Here is a 17,780-nt window from a genome sequence, read left to right on the forward strand (position 1 = left end):
CTGCGATACGCAGCGAATACGCAGCAAAAACGCAACAAATACGCAACAAAAACGCAGCAGATTAGATCTAAATAACTGAACTCAGCATTAAATCTTCACCATCAAACTGCTGCGTATTTGCTGCGTATACGGTGTGTGGGTTTGTACCCTTAAGGTTACAAACACACTTGGCGGGTCTGCAGCGAGTCTCCTTGCTGCGTTTTTGCAGCGAGACTCGCTGCAGATCCCAGCCCTATACTTTCATTAGCAGAGAAACTGCTAATTTTGTCTGCAGCCCTCCCCATTAACCCCCTAGCCGCCGGACATTATACATTACCGGGTCCCTGTTCCTGCTTGCTTCGGGGCTCCCGGTGTCTTCACGGCCCGCCCGGCCAATCAGTGCGCTGCGGCAGGGCAGCGCACTGACTGGCCGGGCAGAACGTGTCGGGAGCCGCCGAAGCAAGCAGGAGCGGGGACCTGGTAATGTATATCCTGCCCGCCCCCCCTGCAGCCCCGATCGCCCCCAGCCGCATGAGGGCTGCGGGGGGCGATCATGCGGCCGGGGGGTGCGGGGGGGGCGATCGTGCGGCCGGGGGGTTCGGGGGGGGGGGTGCGATCGTGCGGCCGGGGGGTGCGGGCAGGATATACATTACCAGGTCCCCACTCCTGCTTGCTTCGGCGGCTCCCGGCACGTTCCGCCCGGCCAATCAGTGCGCTGCCCCACCGCAGCGCACTGATTGGCCGGGCGGGCTGTGAAGACACCGGGAGCCCCGAAGCAAGCAGGAACGGGGACCCGGTAATGTATAATGTCCGGCGGCTAGGGGGTTAATGGGGAGGGCTGCAGACAAAATCGCAGCAGGGATGTACATCCCTGCTGCGAGTTTCTCTGCTAATGAAAGTATAGGGCCGGGATCTGCAGCGAGTGTCTCTGCAAAAACGCAGCAAGGAGACTCGCTGCAGACCCGCCAAGTGTGTTTTTAACCTAAAGGGGTATTCCTCACAAACATAACTTTTCATATGTTTCTGCCCATGGTGCGACTAACAATTCACTCCATACTTGTTATTATCTAGTCAGTCTCCTTCCCCCAGTTCGGAGCTGCTGCATTCTGCTGAAAACATAAAGAAATGTGTGTGAGCTTTTCTCTCTATCTCCCCCTCCTCCCTATCTGCAACTTTGTAGCTTCTTTGTAATGCCAGGAGGGTTAATCACAGTGAGTTCATTAGCAACTTGACCTCAGATTAACAATCTGAGAGAAAAGCTCTCACAGTTTTTTGTGTCTTCAGAAGAAAGCAGCAGCTTAGAGCTGGGGGAAGGAGACTGAATAGATAATAACAAGTATGGAAGGAATTGTCAGTCTCCCCATGGGCAGCAACATATCAAAAGTTATGTTTGAGTGAAAAAACCCTTTAATAATTGCCCTGTGGATAGGTAAATAAATACATACCTTATAGGTTTCAGTAAACCAATCACTCTGGAGGATGGAGCTTCCAACACTGATGTGAACCTGACCTTATTTAGTTTTGTTCAGCAGATACAATTTGCAGTGATTACAGTACAAAGCAAGTAGAGGAAATTATATCTATTGCTTTCCCCCAATAAGGAGCATTCAAAGGTCCTAAACAGGTAAGTACTGCTTATACATCAGTGCAGTCAGCAGCCACACACACCCATCAGCCTTCACATTAAAGGAGAACGCCAATGAAAAATAAACATCCAAGGCCAGCAGGGGTTCAGAACATAATAACCATGCACCCGCAGCATCACCCGCCCAATATCAGTCTCTGGTCTGCAGTTTTTTCTCCCAGCTTCCTGTGCCACCCTGGCCTGGCGGGAGGTATCTGCAGAGTTGTCCTATCCCAGCCACTGACTAGCTGAGCAAGCAGTTCTGATCCAAGTTGTAACATCGCAGGAGCTACAGGAGGACAGCAGGGGTCTGTGAGTGGTAAAGGATGCACTTCGGGGGCAAAGAAAGAGGTAAGTATGACTTCTTAATTATGTTCCCACCCCCACCCCCCTCTGCCAGGCCTGGATTTTTACTTTTTCACTGGAGTTCTCCTTTAATGCCACCTGCCTAATTGTCTATAGATCTCAGTACACCTTTAAAAGTCATGTGGTATCTGGCAGCTGATCCTTTAAATGGGTTATACAGACATGGCTGCTTTTTTCCAGAAACAGCACCTCTCCTGTCCACAGTTTGGGTGTGGGTTTTGTCGTTCAGTTTCACTGAAATGAATGATGCTGAATTGTAATACCACACACAACCTGAGTACATGGGGTGGCGCTGTTTTGCAGGAAAGCAACTGTGCTTTTGTTAATTCTGGAAAACCAACCTTGCAAAACCCTAAGTACTCATTTCAAGGTCAAGAAATTAAGTCCATCCTAGAGAGAAGATCTCTTCCTCTCGCTTGGGGGTAAAAAAGGTGTAAGGGCAATGCAGATTTTTATTTCTTTCAGGGTCTGTGAAAAGCTTGGTGACCATTCAGAGGGCAATATCATGCATTTGTTAGGATATGTTCACACTGAGAAATAGGCAAGGAATTTGAAGTGGAATCTGTGCTTAATTTTCATGCGTATTCCGCTTGAAATTCCACCCGTAAAATAAGTACAGAGCAATGTCCCATTCTGTTCAATAGGATTTCCACCCTGTCGTTCACACGACTGAATTTACGCGTGGAACGTTCTGCCGCTGATCCACTTTCCACCCAACGAATTGACATGTCAATTCTTTAGGCGGATTATGCTAGAGAAATACCATAGAAGTCAATGGGGCTTTGAATTTACTCTTGAATTCCGCACCTATTGCGCCAGAGCTGAAGAAGAGGAAGCAGATACTGTGACTCTCCTCTTCAATTCCTCCCCATTCCTCAGTGTGAACATACCCTAACTGCACCTAGAGGAACAACAACTCATAAAAGAATACATTGTTAAGTTATATCATACAAGGATAACAATACAATGACTTCCATTACTCTTCCTTTTTCCTCTTTGCAGACAACACAATCAAGTTGACTTACTTGTAATAGTGTTCCCATAGGTTCCTATACCTCCCTTGTCCAGACATGTCGAAAACTGTGAACGACAAGCTAGAAGAAATATATATTGTAGAGTTAGTATAACATATATCACCAGTAGTCACTGCCATGTGCAGCCTAGTCATCAATACTACCCTACAAACAACACTAACACATTACAGCACAATGCCTTATGGCGATACAACACGGGGATCCAGAGCTCCACTGCAATGTTTGGAAAATTAGCATTGGCAACGAGAATTTATGGTGATGTAGTCAGCTGTGCTAGGGATCAGAGCGGCCATAAGAGCGGCTGCTGAGGGCCGGGCACAGGGGGAGGGGGGTGGGCTGCCACCTGCATCTGAATTAATTCCCTGCAGTGACATATATATGCTTCCATGGGAGGCTGTAAATACTCTGTGTGTTAATCCAATACAGATTGGACCACCAATTGCTGTATATCATGAACTTGCTGCAGGGGAACATCTGCAACCTATTAATTTACAGGAGTGGTAATGGTGTCCTATGTGCGTGGATTATCCTCTGCATATGTATGTGCTGCCCTTCTGCTTTCCGAATACAAGTCTACAACATGGTCCTTCATAGCACTCTTAAAGTGCCTCAGTATTAATACCCCCCTACCCCCACCATAGGTGTATTCAAGTCATACAGCTAAAGTCATACGTTTCCACACACTTAGGTTAAAGTCAATGAAGTTGACAGGTTCCATATGAACATACTATGGTTTGAGCAAGTTGTCTTTATCTCTATAGCATACATGACACAGGCAATGGCACCAATTAAAGAGGTACTCCAGCAAAAAAAAATGTTTAGCTTTATAAATTATTTTTACTTAAAAAAAAAAATCTCAAGTCGTCCAGTACTTACCAGCTGCTGTATGTCCTGCAGGAAGTGGTGTATTCTTTCCAGTCTGACACAGTTCTCTCTGCTGCGACCTCTGTCCATGTCAGGAACTGTCCAGAGCAGGAGAGGTTTTCTATGGGGATTTGCTACTGCTCTGGACAGTTCCTGACATGGACAGAGGTGGCAGCAAAGAGCACTGTGTCAGACTGGAAAAAATACACCACTTCCTATAAATCTGTATAACTTTCTGACAACTGTTGATTTAAAAACAGTTTTTCCCTCTGGAGTACCTCTTTAATTAGAAAGAGAAAGATGAAACAACTGTGTTTCCTCTTCCCTTTACTGCTCAGGAGGCTGTCACTGTTCAGTTGTTTTCCCACCCCTTGGCCAGGTGCTCACTGACTGGTAAAAGTAAATTACAAATCTCTGACACTTTCTCACACGAGTTAATTTGAAAGAATGTTCCCTCCCCCTCCCCCCCCCCCCCGCTAGAGTACCCTTTTAACTGTTACAAACAGACTCTATCCTTTATATTTCGCTATACTAAAATCCCAGTAGGTGAGAAGTTTACATACACCAAGATGACCGTGCCTCTAAATAGCCTATGTGATTCCTAACATATATGTAAATCACTTAATTTATGGAAAATTACTCTATACCCTCGAAAAAGCTCTAAAGTTTTAGCCACTAGGTGTATCCCCCTTCCCTGCAATCCGCTGTTCCCTGCCTGTTAGGGGAAAATCTGCCTCCAATAACAGACAGATCAAGACAAAACACAGGAAGGGAGGGTGGGGCTTAGCATGTGCTGTGTGTAGGAGGAAAAGAAAGCCCAGACTGTATACCTGCTATCTGAGCCAGTCTGCCTGCTGAAGATGCAAAATGAAAATATTTTTAATGGATTTTTTCGTTCACTCTGAAAAACTTTTACTTTTTACAGCTATTATAAAGCTTTAGTATACTCCATGTGCCAATACTGCCCGTAAGCGATGCGAAGCTGTTAGGCTGCCCCTATGGCATCTACTATTTGGGCGGTGTATTGAGGATTGGGCCCTCCTCAGATGTTCAGTCCTTCACATATTGGTCCCAATCTTCTCCATTATAAAACCATAACTTTATAATCACCTGTATCTTAAATTTAAAAAAATTGCTAATCACACCGTTTTAAACGTTATTCCATTTCCTTCCCCTCATGTCTCTGTAATAATAGACAAATGAAGTGGGATGCTAGGCCATAAGAGGAGACGTGTCATTATCGCTCTTGACTTCACAGCTGAGAACTGCAGGAGTTTTCTCGGTGTTAAAGAGGTTGTTCTGCATTATAAAATCAAAGGCGTATTATCCTCAGGACCCTGCTGATCAGCTATTTAAAGGGGCTACGGGGGTCAGCAGCTTCTTTACTGTATAATGGCGCTCGTATTGGCATTGCTATACTATTAATAGTGGCCGTACATGATTCTGCTGCGTTGTCCTGTTCATTTGAATAGGACAACACTGCAACACCTTGCACCGCTGCTATATAGATACGAGCGCCTTCAAAGAGGAGATTGTACCATCATTACATATGATTTTTCACCCAGTTACAGGATTTTGGTATCTTCCTGAGATATGGAGGGATTATTATTTTCCACCATTAACTGTCATAATGAGGGTGACTATCAGATGTGATTATATATAGTATATGGTATACTTCCCAAAGTGCCCTTTTACATTAGTCAACCTTTGGCTGTCCGCGGCCCTAAACAGAGATTGGTGCTCAATAGCAGTGCCTTTAGAAAACACAACCTATTAAAAGGGGTTGGCCACGTTATAGTAAAATTGTTTAGTGTGCATTATTAGTAAGTGTACTCACTGTATATATTGACAGCAGCTCCCTGTGTACCTCATAGAGCTTAAATCAGCCTCTCCAACTCCAGGCTGTGCTGTCCTGCCCTGTGGTGAGTCTGTCCATAAGATGGCTGACATGGAGGAGCATGTGACCATGCTCCGCCCCCCAGTGTCAACCACTGAGCCTGAGGGGGCGGGGCATGTTCACATGCTCCTCCATGTCAGTCATCTTACGGACAGACTCACCACAGAGGAGGGCAGTACAGCCTGGAGGAGGGGAGTCTGAAAAGAACAAGTTTTAGTATCTGACTCTAATCAGTAAAATAAAATTTAGTACGGTGGTAAAGTTTAACAGTGTCTGGGAGTCCTGTGACATGTTCTGGGACAGATATCCAAGATAATCTCTTTTGTCCTTTTTCTCTTTTCCTTCTCTCATCTTCCTTTATTTCTCCTGTTCTCTCTTTCCTTCTTCTTTCTCTAAGTTTCTCGCTTCAGGTTTGGGCCTAGTTTTCCCAATGTACCTTTGTCGCCTTCACTACTCCTCACGAGTGATCTTTTTTTTTTTCCTGCCTTATTGTTCGCTGGATCATCTTTAGCCACCAGTTGCGGTTGTTGTTCTCCTGAGGCCTGATTCATCCCTCTTTACTATTATTAGTACCTTCTGTATAACTGTATGTTTGTCATTTGGCTACTTGATGGCTATTCCTGCCTACATTGTTGTTGTTTTCTTTCATTTTTTGTTCCGTCTTATTATACTGGAAGACTTCAATAAAAAGACAATTTATAAAAAAAAGAATTGGGAACAAATGTGAAATATCACTTTCTTAAAGTCTTTTAGCTTTTTTTCTAGTAATTTGGTCTATACATTTTTTTTGACTTGCTCTAGTTTTACATGTTGTATATTAATACTTCACCAAAGCAGCTGTGTTCCTGTCTTGTGTTTATTACTAAAATACTTAACAATGTAACAAGACTTCTCCCTGCCAGTGCGGTCCCTCGGAGAGCTAGCATTCATGTATATCTGTAGCTGGAAATTAATATTTAACAACCCATGAATTATCAGCGCGCCACCTGGGAGGCAATTCATTTTGTTGGCATCGTTGAAGGATGTTTTTAGTTAATGGATCCGTATAGCATTGCAAACAAGAAGGCAGCGCTAAACATCTGGTCAGATATGAAGCGCACGCTTAAAGTGTCACTGTCGTATTATTTTTTTTTTTTTTGCAGAAATCAATAGTACAGGTGATTTTAAGAAACATTTGTAATTGGGTTTTATTAGGCAAACATGCCATTATCTGCGTTCAAAAAGACTTTCCCCAGGTCCCCCCCTCACCTCTTGTCTCTCATTATCAGGAAATCTCGACTCTTTTACATCAGTTGTGCCCTGTCTAACCTATGGAGAGGGGAGGGGGAGGAGGGAGATTAGTCGCCAGCAGAGAACAAAGGACTACCTGGCGGGACCTGTGTGAAAGCCGGTATTCAGAAGTCAGTGAGGTCAGTGCTGACTTCAGAGGAGATAGCTCAGTGATGTAGCTGTAAATTAACTCTTTGTTGTTCTGTTTTGGTGCCTCATCTCCCTCTACCCCTCTCCTCTCCATAAGAAAACCATGGAGACAGAGGGAGAGCTTCAAACTGCTTTTTAATGATAAAAATGCATTTTCGGCTAATAAACCCAATTACAAAGTTTCCTAAAATTTCTGCAAAAAAAAGTTAAACGACAGTGGTACTTTAAAGGAGAACTTCACTTCTATCCTGGAATCTGTTTGAGACATTACATTATTTTCTTTATAACATACTTAAAGGGAACCAGTCATTAGCTTCATGCTGCCCGAACTAATCATCTGAATAGTCTGTTGGCCTTGACAAAATAGGGAAAGATCTGTCAACCAAGGCCACCCAACGATCTTGGAGCCCTCATCCTGGCCAAGGGTACAACATGTTGTTCAAGCAATATGAACCTAACAAAAATGTCAACTAATATTCTCATTGTTATCTATATAGGCGTGACCTTTCCCTACAGGACAGGACCAGAATGAAATCTGTAACGATAGGATTATCCCGCCTCTGTGTTAAGTAACTGAGAGAATAGTGGTTGGGGACTAGCTGCTATGTTGTCTCCATATACATAGAGAAGAGGAGATCCTTCTACCCTATAGCATATCCTGAGAAGTATCAGCAGAAAAAAAGGATATGGTGGCCACCCGACTTCCGGACAGATGATATTGGAGAGACAAGGGTTCAGCATGGTAAATTTTATTTGCTTGTCCGTACTGTCTAAATGGACATAAATTTCCACCAGAGCTCCTCCTTTCTCCATTCACATAGTAACAGGGATACAGAGTATTTTTAGAATGGTACCTGGACGTCTTGAACTTTTCTATGCTGAATCCAATGGTTGGGACAATATCCTGGGTCTGAGCCTTGAAAACAAAGGAAAGGTAAAAGCAAAGGTAAGTGCCAGTACAAGGTGTGCCCAACAGACTACATTATGTATCTGCCAACATCACATGTAAACATGTTCTACCATATCTTATCACACATGTATTAACACCTGTAATCTTGTTCAAAATCAATAAAACCCAGATTGTCCTTGCAGTCCCACTCTAGTACATGGAAACGTATAGCTATGCCATAGCCTCTTCATTGTAGTACTAAGTGGTCACTACTGATCATAGATCACCACAGATGACATCTTCCAACGTGTCCATGATGCACCAGAATAATTTCTTAAAGGGGTAGTACACCAAAAATGTCAAAAATGTTTTTTATCTCAAATCAACTGGTATCAGAAAATGTCAGAAATTTGTAATTTACTTCTATTAAAAAAATGGCAAGTCTTCCAGTACTTATCAGCTGCTGTATGTCCTGCAGGAAGTGGTGTATTCATTCCAGTCTGACACAGTGCTCTCTGCTACCACCTCTGTCCACGTCAGGAACCGTCCAGAGCAGTAGAAAATCCTCATAGAAAACATCTCCTGCTCTCCAGGCTGGAAAAAAATACACCACTTTCTGCAAGACATACAGCAGCTGATAAGTACTGGAAGACTTGACATTTTTTAATAGAAGTAAATTACAAATCTCTGGCACTTTCTGGCAGCAGTTGATTTGAAAGAATTTTTTTTCATTTGAACAACCCCTTTAATGTATGCACCTCATCAGGATGAACACGTTTTCACACAAGGTGGCAGTCTCAGTTTTTCGCCCCTTTAGAACGGTTAGAATCCATAACTCCAGTCAAATGACAAGAGAACACTGGGAGGACTGTGAAGAATTGTGAATGTAACTCTAGACTAGAATACAGGACCGCAATATATTCGCAAAGTTAACTTTTTATGCAAATTAAAAGAAAGTGTAAAAACAAAGTAAGGTCAAAAAGCCTCCCGAATCCTAAGTGAATGTACATGAGACACCTTCCACTTTCCTTACTACGCCAAATTGCTGCAACTTTGTTTTTCCTTTGTTCGCTGTTATTACCGTTTGCTTACAGAGTAATTAGAGGCACTGCTGGGAAATTAGGGCATTAAAATGGGAAAACGGGAAACTTTATTTTACTGTCTGTATCCCACGGGAGGAGACGATCAAGAAATGCCTGCATCTCGTCACAGGCGCTGGGCAGAGGTTACTTGTATAGAGGAGACAGAGAAGCCTGAAAAGAGTTTCTATCATGTCAGCGGTCTCTGGAGGATTCAGCAGCGGCGGCGCACCACCATGCCAGCACTGTACACAAGGCACAAAGATGCCAGGGATGACATTAGCACAGCGCACTCCGCTTTACTTTTATGCCCTGATAACTTCTGGCGGATTTCATTACCAAGTGCTCCGACATTTCTGCTACCGAACAGCTTTAATGTGCTAAGGCAAGTATGTAAACTTCAGATGCTCCCCGTGTTATCCGCACCAGTTCTTTAAAGGGAAACTCCGGGCAAATTTTCACAATTAGTCAAATGGCCCGACTCTAGTCATTACCCTACGGGGGCTGTTAATGCTTTCAATGTGGCCCGCCAAATACTTCTATGGTGCTATAAGCCCTTAAAGTGAATCTTTGACACCCTGACTACTTACTGAGCTGGCAGAACTGCTGGATAGATGTCAAAGAAGGCATTCAGAACATTGCTTTGTTGCCCATGCTTTTATTTTCATAAAAAACACCTTTATTTGGCTTGTGAATAGTGTCAAAGAGGTGGAGCCTATTGTTCCCTGGGCACTAGCACTGCTTCGCCATACTGTTCTGTATGCCCAGTAAGTAACGTGAGGCACAGCGGTGCCAGGGCCCAAGGAACAATCGGTCATACCTCATTGACACGATTATAACAAAAATGTGTAGACTCTGCACTGCCAATATTACAGGGTGCTCAGAAGATGACAGCAATATAAATAGTACCTACCAAAACGAAGGGAAAGGTCTGTCATACATACTCAAGGCATACTCAAGGCACACCGTACAAATAAAGAAGAAATTATGTATCTTTATTTTACATAAATCAAACTAACAAACATCACACTGGGACATAAACAGTTAAAAAAAATCTAAGAAAACACAAAATACATCAAGGGGGGCCCACTACACATAGGAAAAAGCCCCCAGGGCACTCCGGCAAGCAAAAATGGCAAGGACCATATCTAACCAATAAATCTGAAGTGATAACTGTGCCCCACTACTGTAAACAAAACAAGCAAGGGCAGGTATATATACACACACATATATGATCAAACCAGATAATTTTTATTTTCATATACACAAAAACATGGTTGACCATGTTTTACTGTACGTTAAAATGAAACGTAATGAAACAAATAGAAAAACGCAGTGTACACCTAGCCCGACACTACAGGAAACAATAACTAGCACTGCATGTTACTACTATTACCCATCTGCTACTCTGCAAATAATATCTTCTTTTCATCACCTTCCTCCTGCATTGGACCTAAAACTTATTGGCGACTACATAGGGTGGGAGGAGCAGGAAGTTGGTGTGATACAGCTACAGCCAACAGCTGTGGAGCAGGAAGTGATGTCAGAGAAAGGGGCGTGACTCTGGACACTTCTGCTGCACTGGCTATAAATGTGGAACAGCGTTGTAAAGAGCCTATTGTGTATAAAGGCACCTTTAAACCCTGTTTTTGTATAGGAGAGTGAAAGAATTAACCCTAATTGTTTTTTATATTAGTAAATGTAAAATTTCAGTTTTACCATAAGGAGTGTTTGCAGTTAAATGAAGAAAAAATTAAATTTGAGAATAGAAAAGTGTCAGTTGTCCATTGGAGTAACTTATATTAATATTCCGTTTAGCTACTTCGGTGTTATCTAGGTCTAATAATCACTGATAATCCATATACTGTACACAAGTCTGTTCTCTAGCTCGGAACATCATATACATCTGTAATGTGCAGAGATACATTATTCTCCTACAGCCAGTGTGTCATTCAAGCTTCTTCTTATCTTCTGTAGTTCTGGTATCATATATACTGTATATATAAACCATGAAGCTGCAGACACATGTTCATCCGGGTCTTCTTCCTCCTCGGCGTCTTCATGGAAAGTGAATGGGAGAGAAAAGGCTGCTGGTGCACATGCGCACCAGTAGCCTTTTCATTGGCTGGAGCGCATCACATGGCTTCCAGTCAAAATGTTGTTCTTTTCTGATTGCTCTCATCATGATCTTCTGCCTCAGCTCAATGGGTGCATATTTTTAGTTAGTAAGAATTTTTACAGGGGGTTCAAACATTATGCCACCACTGATCAGCTGATCACTGAGATTATCTTGATGGAAAAAGCATCTTTTTCCAGATTATTTGCATTATGTGCAGATTGTAAACATATTTTTATTATTGTCTTCTAAGAAGCTCACTGTGCAATGTGGCCTTTATTTTGCACCCAGTCCCAAACGTTGAAACCCAGTCTCTAGCAGCTACACTGCTAGCAGAAACCATACTGGTGTCCTAAGGCAGGAAGCAGCCTCATTAGCTGGTACCTGGCAGGAGCTCTAGGGTGAAGATAAGTCCTCTGAAGGCCAGGGAATAGATAGGTCTCAGAAAATAGTCATAAAATACCTATAGGGAACAGGAAGCTGCATAGAGTATTCCTCAGTTAGACTGGGTTCACACTGCGTTTTTTTCATCCGTTTTTTGAAAAAAACGGATGAAAAACGGATTGCAAAAACGGATGCATTTGTGTGCATCCGTTTTGATCCGTTTTTCCACTGACTTCCATTATAAGAAAAACATCAAAACGGATCCGGTTTTTTTTTTTACGGACACAAAAACGTTGCTGACACTATTTTTTTGTCCGTTAAAAAAACGGATCCGTTAAACGTATGCTAAAAATGCAGTGTGAACCCAGCCTTACTATACAGATCTTACTATGTAGCATCCCGCCTGAGTTCTAATGTGTCCTGCAGAAACCTATTATATTTGTTTGTCCTAATTTTTGTTAATTTTGTTTAAACATCCTTTCAAGGGATGAAATATACAAAAATGTAATAGATTAATAGGTAGATAGGTAGGAGATATAACCGATTGTTATTGAAGGTGTATGGCCACCTTTACCTGAGCACCACAAGGTGCTTGGTCCAGGATCGAACTTGATTAGGCACCCCGATGCTTGATGGAGCATGCTCGCTCAACACTAGTAGAGACTAGTGCACCTAAGGTTGGAGGTTTACTTGCTACACTAACAATTACAGGTTCTCACACACAAAGGATGGGGGATACCAAGCTTATTGGTAGGGGTCCGACTGTTGGAACCTCCACCAATGACAAGAACAGAGGGGAGATGTCTCACAGAGCAAACTGAAAATGCATGGTTGGCAGTCAATTGATTCTCAATGGGGAATTACAGCGAACGATTAATGATGATTTTAGGTTTAGATCTAAATCAACTATCAGCGACATACAAACAATTTTTCGATCGTTGCCTGCAATTACACAGAACAATTATTGTTTAAAGGGAACCAAAAATGGCTATTAATCTCAGAAAGTCTGCTGATTAGAGATGAGCGAACCTGGAGCATGCTCGAGTCGATCCGAACCCGAACTTTTGGCATTTGATTAGCGGTGGCTGCTGAACTTGGATAAAGCCCTAATGCTATGTGGAAATCATGGATATAGTCATTGGCTGTATCCATGTTTTCCAGACAACCTTAGAGCTTTATCCAAGTTCAGCAGCCCCAGCTAATCAAATGCCGAACGTTCAGGTTCGGATGGACTCGAACCCGAACCCGGATCGCTCATCTCTAGTGCTGATAAATCACTCAGCACACTTCCCATACATGTCCTTATATCCCCTGTCCCTGCAAACATATAATCTTACTTTTACAGATTGGCGCGCTGTATGGTAATCACCGGCAAGTAGTTATCTGGGCGGTGGGCTGTGGGAAGGTAGTCACAGTCCCCTGGGCGGTTTGGCGATGTAATCATGCCCCTCTGGGCTGTGACGTCCTTCAGAGGCGTGCTGTAGCACCCAGCGGCGCGCCTACAGCACAGAATGGGACTTGCTGTACTGCGCACGTGCGGCATGATGAGAACGGCGCAGCCGGACGCTACAGCATGCCTCTGGAGTACGTCACAGTTTCACTGGAGTTTGAATCATGCCCCTTACGCCCAGAGGGGCGTCATTACATCGCTGAACCGCCCAGGGGACCGTGAGTACCTGCCCACAGCCCACCACCCAGATGACTACTTGGGGTTGATTACCATACAGCGCGCCAGTCTGTAAAAGTAAGATTATACGTTTTCATTTGCAGGGACAGGGGATATAAGGACATGTATGGGAAGTGTGCTGAGTGATTTATCAGCACACTTCCTGAGCTTAATAGTTATTTTTAACGTGATTGGTTCCCTTTAAATTCGAACAATATAACAATTTTCCTCACGATAATTGTCCTGTATAATTGGGCCCTTAGATGGTAGCCAATGAACAGTATGGGGAGCTCACCTTTAGTGCTATAGTAAGGAATAAGGGTTTTTTAGCATTTCCTATGGCAGTACACTTCAGAAGTGGACAATCCCTTTAATATATACACTATACCACCATAGTAAAACTTTGACAAGTGCCTAATGATAAAATGATGGCACCCGATCCCACTATACCCTAGGAGATGCCTTCTCTTACTTGACCCAGAGGAGTGTGAGTCAGTGTATGTCCGTGCCTTCTTTACCGAATCCCTCTATTTTACTAAGTATACATCGTACCCTGGCTCACCTATAAACATAGCCTAACACGTAACAATGTTCATAGAAGGTGTATACATTGCATCAAATAGAGGAGAGTAGGCACTTACATTAGCGGGCTTCAGCTTGTTGATGATGGTGGTCTTACCGCTGTTATCCAATCCCAGACACAAGACGTGAACTTCTTTCTTCTTCAGGCCCAGCCAGCCTGCCAGCCGGTCAAACAACCCCATGCTCCTCACGCTGAACCTGACATGAAGAAGTGACAGAGTAATGTCCGCTGCCCTATAACATCACATTGTGCAGAAGAGGCAAGGAACAGCCATGACAGCTGCGGACGGCATAAGCCTCTTATCCTAAAGCTTGTAATGAGGACGGACAGAGAGCTGCGCTGGGACCACAAAGCATAGAACACCTGATAGAAACTTAACAACTTCTTCATGAAATAAGCATTTAACTCTTTCCGCCCATTCTAAAATAGGAGGACACTCCCCTAAAGTCTCCTCTTATATCTAGGGGTTTGCCAAGACTGGATCACTGAATAAAGTGGGTTTATTATACGTCTGGTGCCCTGGATCCCTCTATGCCAGTACGGTAGTGCGAAGAACGTTCCCAGACTAAACATCGTGGATCCAAGTGGTGCAATGGGGATGTACATATAGATTTATAAAAAGGATTGAAATAGCATAAAAAATAAAAGGCCCATTACACACCATGATAAGCCTCCTGCTGTTCTAACCCCGATGCTCTGTTGGTCTTTGTTTACTGTGGTTTACCAATAATATACCTGTATACCATGTGACCATTGCAGCCAATCACTGGCCTTGGCACGGTACGGCATGACACAAGACCAGTGATTGGCAGCAGCATCTATATGGCAGTATGGGGGCCACGGTGCTGTAAACAAGAAACAGATTGGGCATTTATTAGATGCATAACATAAGGAGTAGTTCAGCAAAAAAAAAAAATCTTTCAAATCAACCGGTACGAGAGTTTTGTAATTTACTTCTATTAAAAAACCTCAAGTATTCTAGTACTTATCAGCTGCTGTATGCCCTGAAGGAGTTTGTGTATTCTTTCAAGTCTGGAGAGCAGGAGAGGTTTTCTATGGGGATTTGCTGCTGCTCTGGACAGTTCCTGACATGGACAGAGGTGGCAGCAGAGAGCACTGTGTCAGACTGGAGAGAATACACCACTTCCTGCAGGACATACAGCAGCTGATAAGTATTAAAAGACTTTTTTTTTCTAATAGAAGTAAATTACAAATCTCTGGCACTAGTTGATTTAATTATTATTATTATTATTTTTTTTTTTGCCGAATTACCCCTTTAAGCATACTGTCACTTAAAGGGGTATTCTCATCTGCACATTTACAGTGTACACACAGGATGTAACACACTATCAAACAACACGGGGTTAATTCTGTCTACCTGACTAATCCCGGACAGACGTGTCACTAGGGATGTGCTTCCTGGGAATAGTACTGAAAGTCTGCGGTTGCTAAGCAGTGTGTCCCTAGCAACCAGATGATTCATCTAAACACATCAGTGACAGAATTATTAGAACTCGTGCTGAAAATATATTGAAATCCTATCTGTGATACTTGTTTAGGAGTATATCCAGATGAAAACTGGGGCCCTAGTTATTACATGTATATAGGTGCACTTCCCCTTTAAGGATGGACAGGAATTAATCAGACACCGTTATATTCGTATTGTTTCACATCTATGTGGTGTTTGGAATGTACCAAATATATGGGGGGGGGGGGGGGGGTCAGTGCATATCATACAGAATACTGGAGCACAGCACCAAGCAGGTATACAGGCTCCCCCTGATGTGTGTGCATTCAGAGTACCAGGCGCAAAAGACGCACAGAACCCTTCATCGTCCTGCGTTTCCCGCCATCCCCCGCCACATACCTTGTAGTAATCCGGGTGTATAGCCTCGGACCTGGTGATAGAACTGACAGGGATACACCGGAAGCGGCGGACTCTATGGTAACCCAGCAAACACTTTCCTGCGGCTCTAACCACGCCCCCTTCTGATCGCAGCCAATCGCTGGTCTCAGGAGAATTAACCAATAGCAGCGCCGCTCTCATCTACCCGCCGGCTCTTCAGCTGTAATCACACGGGATGCGGTTTCTTCAGGGCAGTGGCATTGCTGGGATCTGTAGTCCGATTTCTAGTGATAAACGTGAAGGAGTAGCTGTTATTATCGCCCATACACCTGCTCACAGACCTGGAGACGTACAATCCCTGGAACGTGTGGAGAATACATATCTACTGCACTATACTAGATAATGCAACTACCTCCTATAACTTATATACCGGTTCTATGCAGTGTTCACGCCCTCTGCTTGCTGTCAGTGTATGGAAACTTTTATTGTTTTTACCACCCACAAAACTCTGAGTAAATATGTCAATACTTTGGGTGGAGAGCGGAGGCGCCCTATACATAACATTGAGACAGTGAGGCAGGCAGGATTCCAAGCGGAGTCCACAGCAGGGATTCTGTTCGGAATTTTCACCTGTTTTCTGCAGTGTGAACACACTCTTACATCCTGGAAAGTGGCCGCAGCTAGAGATGATCGAACGGCGGAAAATCTTAGGTTCTATAGAACCCGAACCTTGTTGAACTTTCCACATTTGATTCCCGATGGTCTTTTCGGTCTGTGGGGAAGGAGGAGACATTCCGAATACCGCCTGGAATTCTGGGATACAGCCTAGGTAATAGTCTAGGTCAGGGGTCTCCAAACTGCGGCCCTCCAGCTGTTGCAAAACTACATTTCCCATCATGCCTGGACAGCCAAATCCAAAGCTTTAGCTGTCCAGGCATGATGGGAGTTGTGGTTTCGCAACAGCTGGAAGGCTGCAGTTTGGAGACCCATGGTCTAGGTAATAGGCTGTATCCCGGAATTCCAGGTGGTCCTCAGGCTGTCTCCTCCTCCCCCAAGGACCGCGGCACCTCTTGATGGCTAGAATCAAGAATGTTTCTCCTCTGTTGGCTTCTGGTCTTCACCACAACCTTGCATGTGTGGACTGCCGCCTTCCTGATCACATCGGCATCTCGTCCAGAAAGCCAACACAAGAAGATGTCGGCTGGCTTTTAACATGTAAAAAAACAGAAACAATAGCGACATTCTTCTGCACATCGTTCTGTGAAATATGGACCGCTGCTCTCTCTTTAATGAGCCATCCTCAGCTCTTTGCGTACTCCCACTCCTCCCGTTCAATGTCTGTGCGTGTCATAGCACAGACAGCAAGCGAGGAAAGCGGGAAGCGAGTGCTGACCTGACAGTTTGTCGCTTGCTTCCTCCTCATTATTGGGCTGTGTAATACATATGGACTATAAGATCCTCGCCAAGGTGCTAGCAGACCGGTGGGGCTGTGGCATTCCTGGCTATTGGGTCGCAGACAGCCTTAGGGCAGGTTCAGAATATGGAATCCACGCAGAGAAGTTGCCGACGGATTTCGTATCTCGTACCGTGTTCTGCCAGAAGAACTGACTTGTCTATTTATTCGGAAGAACATGGAATCAGCCCAGCCATAGAATGGTGTCTATTGAGCCGGCAGATATGCGCACTGCTGTGAACAGGTACGAGCCACGGAATCCGCCGGAAATTCTTTGCGCGGATTCCATAGTCTAAACCTACCCTCACTATGATAAGGGAGACTGGAATACCTTAAAGTGTCACTGTCGTGAATTTTTTTTTGCAGAAATCAATAGTCCAGGCGATTTTAAGAAACTTTGTAATTGGGTTTATTATCCGAAAAATGCATTTTTATCATGAAAAAGCAGTTTGAAGCTCTCCCCCCTGTCTTCATTGTTCTCCTATGGAGAGAGCTAAAGAAAAGACCAAAACAGGACAACAAAGAGTTAATCTACAAATCCCTCACGGGATATCTCCTGTGACAGTCACCAGTGACCTGTC

The 17,780-nt window shown here is 43.9% G+C and overlaps 1 protein-coding gene across 2 annotated transcripts in view; it reads right to left on the minus strand.

Annotated features, from left to right (window-relative positions):
* Nucleotides 1-15,845, minus strand: part of ARL6 (ARF like GTPase 6) — a 78,860-nt gene extending 63,015 nt beyond the window's left edge. The window contains exons 1-4 of one of the 2 annotated variants that reach the window (XM_069945177.1): nucleotides 15,768-15,845; nucleotides 13,959-14,097; nucleotides 8,038-8,099; nucleotides 2,995-3,063 (exon numbers count right to left, since the gene is read on the minus strand). In XM_069945177.1, coding sequence (XP_069801278.1) covers nucleotides 2,995-3,063; nucleotides 8,038-8,099; nucleotides 13,959-14,081 — 254 coding nt within the window. In that variant the 5' untranslated portion in view covers nucleotides 14,082-14,097; nucleotides 15,768-15,845. Of the gene's footprint in view, nucleotides 1-2,994; nucleotides 3,064-8,037; nucleotides 8,100-13,958; nucleotides 14,098-15,278; nucleotides 15,334-15,767 lie in introns of those variants that run through there. The other variant, XM_069945178.1, reaches the window with a different exon arrangement.
* Nucleotides 15,846-17,780: the final 1,935 nt, after the last annotated feature.

This window comes from Dendropsophus ebraccatus, chromosome 11 (genome assembly GCF_027789765.1).
Source record: "Dendropsophus ebraccatus isolate aDenEbr1 chromosome 11, aDenEbr1.pat, whole genome shotgun sequence".
NCBI lineage: Eukaryota > Metazoa > Chordata > Amphibia > Anura > Hylidae > Dendropsophus > Dendropsophus ebraccatus.